At 54.1% G+C, this 8463-nt stretch overlaps 2 protein-coding genes across 2 annotated transcripts, besides 3 other annotated features; both read left to right on the top strand.

Moving 5' to 3' along the window:
• Nucleotides 1-2484, top strand: ACLA_048430 (diphthine--ammonia ligase family protein; the record flags this gene model as incomplete). Its single annotated transcript, XM_001271798.1, has 1 exon — nt 1-2484. One exon carries the CDS (start codon nt 1-3, stop codon nt 2482-2484), a length of 2484 nt encoding a protein of 827 aa, XP_001271799.1.
• Nucleotides 146-180: a microsatellite.
• Nucleotides 217-248: a microsatellite.
• Nucleotides 250-284: a microsatellite.
• Nucleotides 2485-3164: 680 nt separating the features above from the next.
• Nucleotides 3165-5895, top strand: ACLA_048420 (putative phosphatidate cytidylyltransferase; the record flags this gene model as incomplete). Its single annotated transcript, XM_001271797.1, has 2 exons — nt 3165-3735; nt 3803-5895. The coding sequence occupies 2 exons, from the start codon at nt 3165-3167 to the stop codon at nt 5893-5895; spliced, it is 2664 nt and encodes an 887-aa protein (XP_001271798.1).
• Nucleotides 5896-8463: the final 2568 nt, after the last annotated feature.

Genomic DNA, 8463 nt, shown 5'->3' with positions numbered 1-8463 from the left:
ATGTCTGTCCCATCACCACCACCATCCCCCGCCTCAGGCCTCAACGTCATCGCCTTGGTCTCAGGCGGGAAGGACTCGCTCTACTCCATCCTCCACTGCCTCAAAAACGGCCACCGTGTCGTCGCACTGGCGAATCTACACCCGGCCAACGCCCGCGGAGCCAACGCCCGCGGAGCCAACAGACGCACTACTCAACCCGGCAACGGCCATCAACAAGACGATGACGACGACGGCAACGGCAACGACAATGAAGAAGAGGGAGAAGAAGAAGAAGAAGAAGAGGATCTCGACAGCTTCATGTACCAAACCATCGGCCACAGCGTAATCCCGCTCTACGAAGCCGCCCTCGGCATCCCGCTCTACCGCGCCCCCATCACAGGCGCCGCGGTTGATACCGCCCGCATCTACCGCCACGACGCAGACGACCAGATGGCCGAAGCCGAAGCCGAGGTCGAGCCACCCAGCGCCTCTGGCCCTGAGTTTGAAGGGAAGGGCGCGGATAGCGGCTCCTCCGCCGCCGACGAAACCGAGTCCCTGATCCCGCTGCTCCGCCGCATCCAGGCCGCGCACCCACACGCCAATGCTGTCTCCGCGGGCGCCATCCTGTCCACGTACCAGCGCACGCGCATCGAGAACGTCGCGGCCCGGCTGGGGCTTACCCCGCTTGCGTGGCTGTGGATGTATCCCGAGCTGCCGCCGCCGGTGGAGCGGATGGGTGTGTCTGCGGCGGTGGCGGAGGCGGGCTTGCTGGAGGATATGGCGGCGTGTGGGTGTGAGGCGCGGATCATCAAGGTTGCGTCTGGGGGCTTGGATTGGGGGTTTCTGTGGGGGGATTTGGCTGGGTTGGATGGTGGGGTCCGGCGGCGGGTTGTGAAGGGGATGAGGCGGTTTGCGGCGCCGGGGGATCTGCGGGGCGCGGTGCTGGGGGAGGGCGGCGAGTACGAGAGTTTGGCGCTGGATGGGCCGGGTTGGTTGTGGAAGCGGAGGATTGAGGTTGAGGGGTGGGAGGAGAGGGTTGGGGAGGGAGGGGTTGGATATGTGCGGTTGAAGGGGGTGAGGTGTGTGGATAAGCTCGCGGGTGAGGGAGGAGTGGGTGGGCCGGAGGAGGTGAGGAGGCCGATGTTGCTCGATGAGAGGTTTGCTGGTGCGCTGGAGGAGATCTTGTCTGAGTCTGGGTCTGGAAGCTGCGAAGTGGAAGAGATGACTGCGACGGCGACGGGACAGGCGCGGTCCATGAGCCCTGAGGGGACCAGATGCGAGCCCTACCAGGCAAGAGACGGCGGACTATGGCACGTCTCCAACATTACAGCGCCCGAGGCTGGTCCTGGGGCCGCCGAGCAGATGGGGGGGATTGTTCGGAAGATCGAGACGATTCTGCGTTCTTGCGTTGAGGGCCCTCGCTCCACAGAGGATATTGTCTTTACGACAGTGCTGCTTCGCTCCATGGCTGATTTCGCATCAATGAACACCACCTACGTATCGCTCTTCAAGAAGCCCAACCCCCCTGCCAGGGCCACAGTGGCTTGCGGCGATAAAATCCCCGAGGGCGTGCACGTCATGGTCTCACTTACGGTTGACCTGGGACCCCGAGAGTCGCGGCAAGGTCTACACGTCCAGTCTCGGTCGTACTGGGCGCCAGCCAATATCGGGCCGTATTCGCAGGCCATGTCGGTGCCCATGCGGGGAGCGGAGCGGGTGGTATACATTGCAGGACAGATCCCTTTGGACCCGGCTTCTATGGAAATCGTCCGTGATCAAACAACCCCGGAGAGGCAAATGTGGCCCTCGGACTACTCGTTACGGGCTGTGTTGTCTCTACAGCATTTATGGAGGATTGGCGCCGCTTTGCAAGTTGACTGGTGGCTTGGAGCAGTGGCATTCTTGACAGGGACAGGGAACATGGATGCTAAAGCCCGAGTGGCCTGGCGTCTCTGGGAAACAATTCACAAACAAAAAGACAGCGAAGACGAAGAAGAGGAGTCTGCGCTGGATGCGTGGGATATCAAGTACGGACGCATGGCACATGAGCAGACCACCAGCGAGACAGCTGCACCCCTGCCCAATTTCAACGTACTGCAATCAGATGCAGCGATTCCTCCCTTTCTGGCTGTCAAAGTCAAAGAATTACCTCGAGGCAGTGATATTGAGTGGCAAGGCTTGGGCTACTGTTGCACCGGCCTGACCATATCTGTTGAAGACACGGACTACGGGCGCAGGATCGATACAGTCACAGATGAGAAGCTGCGCTACACGTGCGTCGAGATCGAGAAAGCGATAGACCCAAAGATCGACCTGCAGTTTACTTTGCGACAAATCCTCGCTGCGCAGATGGAAAATCCAGGCTCTGCTCATGCGATTATCTATGCCACCACCGCATTACCTGTAGATTCTTGGCCGGGGCAGATCGTCCCCTGCGAGTCCGTATGGGGCCAGAAGGGACGGAGGCTTGCAGCTGGTATCATTTTCCAGAACTCTTCGGTATAGAAGACCAGAATAGTCGACCAAGCGAGGAAAACGCGATCTCGGATATTATCCTTATACCCAGCTGCAGGTCGATCACATTCCCAAGACAGAGTGGTTGGGTCGCATGAACGCCGACAAGTATGCTCAGACGCTAGGGAAAAAGATGTCTAGCACCTATCTTTCCGTCTCTTCTTCTATTCGTAGAGTGGGCACAGCCAAGAACTGTTGGGAGAAACGCGTGGCGCACCAACAGGAGAGCGGTTCTCGCAATTGACTGGATGTACGGATAGTGGGAGTCACCTAGGAGCAGGCGAGAAAAAAATATGATATGACCTGGGAATCGACACGACACTAGTCACTCCATCCCATGGCATGTTCTCTCCCCTGTCTGCTGATGTTGAGGCTTTTTGTAGAGAGAAAAGCATGTGATAAGCGAGACGAAGCTCTTCCGCCTTTTTGCGTCTGAGCACAAGAACAACTACCCCATCATCCGCCGCCATCGCCTCTGCCGCCACAAGCCATTCTGTTATCCCTAGGGCTCTTGCGTGAGTATTGACTTAGAATCTCCCCGTCGCTTGAGGTAGAACCCATTTGTTGAAACCTGAAACGCATAGTGACCACATCTCCACCCCTCTAACACTCCCCGATATGACGTACTCGCTCTCATAGAGACCCCCGGAACACTACTTATTCATGGCGCCATGGCCTCCCTGCTGAGAGAGGAGGAAGAAGCGTTCGTATCCAGTCGGGACACCAGTGATCTCGCAATCCCTACAGCGAATCCTCTCCGCCACTTATCACGGTCACCTCATCCATACCGCCGGAAAGGTCTACACTGCGCAGACTCGCCGTCGCTTTCGGGGGACCACAGCGACAGGCCGACCCAGAACCCCTCACAATGGCCAAAAACCTCTAGCGACAGCGGGACCGAGGCGGACGATGAAAGTACGGGGATCCTAAAAGGTTTGCCTGCTCCACCGGTGCGACTGCGCAAGGGACTGCGATCGACCTGGAACGGCATCGACGACAATGATTTGTGGTCCCCCATACTGCAACCGTGGCCGTCGTTCGCACGGTCGACGTCGCAGAGCTCGCGACGGGGCTCCGGTGAGGGGCTGGAAGTCGGAATACATTGCCTCAGAGATCAGAACCGTCAAAAGAGACGCATTGAGGTGCTGCGGAGGTTATCGGAGGCTGCGCTGCTTCTCTCTGTCGGCGGTACCGTGCTGTGGCAGGAAAGTGCGAGGAGTCTTGCCTGGGCTTGGAAGAAAGGTGTGCTTGTTGACTGGTGGTGTGTCGGGGTTGATGATTCACATGGTTTGCTCACACTGGAATACAGAACTCCTCACTCATGCTCTACTTGTGGCTTCGCTCTATGCCGCATATCCTCTCCACCAGACTCGACGCTTGCGGTTGTCTAGGCTATCCTCCTTCGCCATACCTACAACATTCGAACCGGCTTCTCTCCTATATCCAGTCCTAATACCGATCTTTGTTTCTTTATCCATATCGCACCATACCCCGACCTTGATCCTCCCGAACATCCTTCTTAGTCTTTCGTCTCTACCTGCCCCGGTTGTGCCCCTTCATGGATCGGTCCATGGCCATAGCATTTCTCATTGGATGATTACTTTGATACCCATTTTGGCCTCGGAGCAGTGGTCTGCAGATGGCACCACACCTACGCCTTTGTCTTTCCGTGGCCTTAATTCCGAGCTATTGACTCTTGTTTTTCCTTTGCACCAAGCATTGATACCCACTTTAGATTTTCTGTTGACTTCTAGTGTCCTTCCAGCGGAATTGCACCTCTTGACGACTGCTTTGATTAATTTGTTTTTATTTGCGACTTCTCCACAAGCGGAGATTCTGAAAGCACTTCTCTGGCTCGGTGGGCTCTGTGTCTTCGCCTCATGCCGGCATGTGCTTCGATGGGAGGTCGCCCTAGCTCGGATCCCGACATGGAAGTTCCGAAGATCTCCCAAGTCATCGCGCTCACCAAAGAATATGTTGAATTTGATCGACCATAAGCTCTGCCAAAAGCTTAGTCGAACTACTTCCTCGGAAGAGGTCATTTCTGACAGCGATTACCCTCGGGGTCATCTGCTCAAACCACGCAAGCCGATGCACACAACCCGGACCAAGACGGCACTCAAAGGACTGGACTCTGCTACTGCTGATAATGTATCCACCGAGGAAGTGTTTGAGCGGCACATTACCGTGACGCACCGTCGGCGGCACACGATCTCCACCTTCACGGAGGTCGTGCACAAAGAGCGCATCCGGACTACCCCCAGCGGCAGGCGCAAGCGATCAATGGCCCCGGGTCTCTCCTCTTTTCTCTCATTGACGGTACCCCAGGCTCAAGTCCGCAAATGGTTATATGCCTTTTATGTTTATATTGCCGTATCAGTCGTTATACTAGGCCCTATTCGGAAATACGTGAGTGAACGAGCTTTGCAGGGCAATGAACCATTTGGATGGGCACTTGGATATCTGCTCGGGAACGTATCATGGTTCAGGTTCTGGGTGCTTATGTGGAATCTAGACCACTGGATTCCTCTTCCCGCTCGTCTGGACGAGGAGGATCTGAACGCCTTCTGCTCGCTTGGCTGGGTTGAGCACCTGCGCCAAGGTACGTTTGGAGAGGCGAATACGCGCCTCATGATTGCTGCCTATTGCGCCATGGTGCTCTTGACTGGTCTGGCTATTGTTTTCCAGTTGAGCACCGTGGCCGAAGTGGATACCAGACGCAAAGTCTTTCACGGCATGATGGTGCTGATGTTTCTTCCGACTGTCTACATTGACCCAGCCTTTTGTGCTTTGGCGCTCGCAATCGTCTTATCGGTCTTTCTCCTTCTTGACCTTTTCCGAGCTTCTCAGCTCCCACCAATTTCGCGCCCTCTTACCTATTTTCTAGCGCCCTACGTCGATGGTCGTGACCACCGAGGACCCGTCATCATCTCACACATTTTCCTCCTCATCGGCTGCTCCATTCCTCTCTGGCTCTCGTTGGCTGACATTCCGCGGACAGGGAGCAGTCCCTGGGCTACCTGGGATGTCGCTTCGAGGGATATCAGCATGGTCAGCGGCGTGATCTGCGTTGGCATGGGCGACGCAGCCGCGTCCCTGATTGGCCGACGTTTCGGTCGCCGCAAATGGTTCTGGGGTGGCGGGAAATCCCTCGAGGGTAGCCTGGCTTTTGCCATTGCCGTGTTCTGCGGGCTCATGGTTGCACGCATCTGGCTTGCAGTGGGACAGTGGCCCACGATTGGGTCGGACGCGTCGGATTCGCTTTTCTGGTCTGTGACTGTGCTCAAAGCTATTATTGCCGCTAGCGCAACGAGTGCGACTGAAGCGATTCTTACCGGATGCAATGATAATGTGGTTGTGCCGATTATCTTGTGGCTGTTGGTCCGAGGGCTTGGTCTATGATTTGTAAGTCTCGTCTATGTACGCTGATACGGTGGAGTCTTTGGGATCATTAGAGGCTTTCAGGTATAGACTTTATCCCCTTCTACGATATCTTTCCTTTATTATGCATCTTTGTGCAATACCATTGGCTTAGGTTCAGCGTCACGTCCTAGATGTGTTGCATGAGACTCGGAGATAGATGGCATGGCATGTACTGGGGATGATATCTATGTATGCCATTGTGGACTATTTACTACCGTGCATTGCTAGTAGTAATCAGTATTACAGGCTTTGATGTGTCAATGCCAGAGACAATGCACTCCATTACAGCCTGATCATGTATCTATAAGGAACATGTAAATAATCTCTGTGCATTCATATCTGATGTGTCGGTAGTAGCTATCCGTATCAAGAGGAAACAGCATTTCCCCAAATCATTTCCCCTTCCTTTGCTACATCATACACTATGTATGCGACAGCCAGGAGATCTCTTCCTCAATACCTCGTACTTCATCTCTATCCGGGGCAGTCCTTTTCTGGTTTTCCAGGATATCCAGTTCTATTTTATAGAATCTCCACATATCCCCGAATGGGATGCACAGTCGGCCGAGGACCCGAAAATTGCATCCACAGAGGGGATTGTTGGGGATTAGCGTAATTTTGTTCAGTTGAACTAAAGGGACTTGCGTTCCACTGCTCTGGAGTCCAGCCTGGTGCAGCGCTCTTCTCCAGGATCTATCGGCTTCGCTGCCACGGTCACCCAAACTGGTGGCTGGTAAGGTCTAGCAGGAGTTGATGGTCAAATCATCCGGTGACGGAAGATTGACCAGGCACGGGTAGCCGTCGCTTAGCCGCACAAGAGGGGGTAAACGAGATGCTTTCCAAGCACTGAGCGATGGCTAGATGCGCGTCTACGCGCCAGTCTATCAGAGATGACCATCCGATCATTTCCCTGGTGTACCGATCTATCTTCTTCGATGACCAGGCCCAGCGGGAGGTTGCTAGCTCATAGACATAGGAACCCAGCTGGAAGAGCCAGAAAAGCTCGATGCAGCCATTATTATTCCGCGAATGACGGGGTGATGGGTACCTTCTGGCCGGAAGGGTCTGGTGCACCGGATTAGAGCCAGCGATGGAGCTGCTTTAAGCTGCCAATTGGGCGGGATGGTTTCCTCTGCCTGCCTGATGTTGTGGATTTATTGGTCAAAGCAGGCACATGCTAGACGACGGAGTTTGGATTTTGCCTGCTGAGCATATGGCCTGCCGTAGGGAAGCCGCGGATTCTAACGATTGGAACGGGGTCTGAATCGCTGGGAGGCAATGCATTGTCTTCGAGGTATCTGCGCAGGGTGATCTCTGTAGGAAGCCTCCGAAATGGAACCATTGAGTTGTCTGGATGTTACTTTATGAGGAAGAGAGGTGCAGGGTCTGAAGCCAGTCAACACATAATAATATACCATCCTCTCATTCTGTGGTAGAAATATAGAACTCCATGGCAGATCTGTGCTTTTCAGCCACATTATATTGGTTTTCTTGGTAATCCCAGTAACGCCCTGCTTCGCAAAGGTCGATATTCTAGGCTTACTGGAAGAAGACTAACGTCAAATTGGCTCCAGGGCCATTGATAATATATTTGATGTCAAGCCTGCCAAGGCTACTCATTTCAAAGCATGTCCGAGTTGCTTAATCATGGTATGGAAGAGTCCAGTTGTTGAGATATTCGTTGTTGGCGCTTTGGCACTCAACTTACAGGGTGGGGATTGTGCTTACAGAGTAGTTCAAGGCTAGGAGGGACATTAAACGACAGTCTAAACCGCTCCACTACTCCCTGATCTGCAATCGATCCATCTGTTCGTACTCCCATCCATCAACGTCACTTATCCTCTGTTCATGATACGGGGAGTGCTGGATATCCAGCAGATTGTTTACCAGTGCATATACAACCCCCGTTGAGTAGATGCCACAGGACCCAGCAACATGTCATCGGCCCTGTCACCTAGATGACCTTGGTTTGCCCTGTTCTAGATACTGCACGGTCGTGAAGTTTGAGACCATGATTAGCTGATCCTACCATAGACACAAGTATCAACAAAAACAAGGACAATGCTCCTCAACCAGATGCTGGCAGTCGATGTAGCCTACGAAGCGAACATGGGGAATCACAGGAGACAGCTCAGCTCAAGTGTGGGATTTTACTGACATTTTCGGCCTGAGTGGCTCTCACCCTGTGCTGGATGACAATTCTTTCCCTGCATTCTGGGGAGAAGAAACTGGGTTCTTGACAGGGGCTCCTATCGAATCACACCCTGGGACAGGCGGCTTACAAGCTGATAACAACCATCAGAGTCAAAATGAGATCCCTGGCATTGTCTCGCCCTCATTGCCACCGTCGAACGCAGCTTAGGCATCCACTCTGCCTAACTCCGTACATGAAGTCACGCGGGAACTCTCGACGTTGAATCTGGATCTCTTCAACTTAAGCCATTCACTTCACGCTGATCCCTGGGGCTCCATGTTTGAGTCACCATCAGCTGTTACTGCAACGATAGCTGCGTGCAGCAACGGCGTCTGCCGTGATCAATTTGACGC

The sequence above is a fragment of the Aspergillus clavatus genome, genomic scaffold, assembly GCF_000002715.2.
Source record: "Aspergillus clavatus NRRL 1 1099423829800 genomic scaffold, whole genome shotgun sequence".
In the NCBI taxonomy this organism is placed as follows: Eukaryota; Fungi; Ascomycota; class Eurotiomycetes; order Eurotiales; family Aspergillaceae; genus Aspergillus; species Aspergillus clavatus.
Note: the sequence above shows the minus strand (reverse complement) of the source record. Positions and strands in the feature narration are given on the sequence as shown.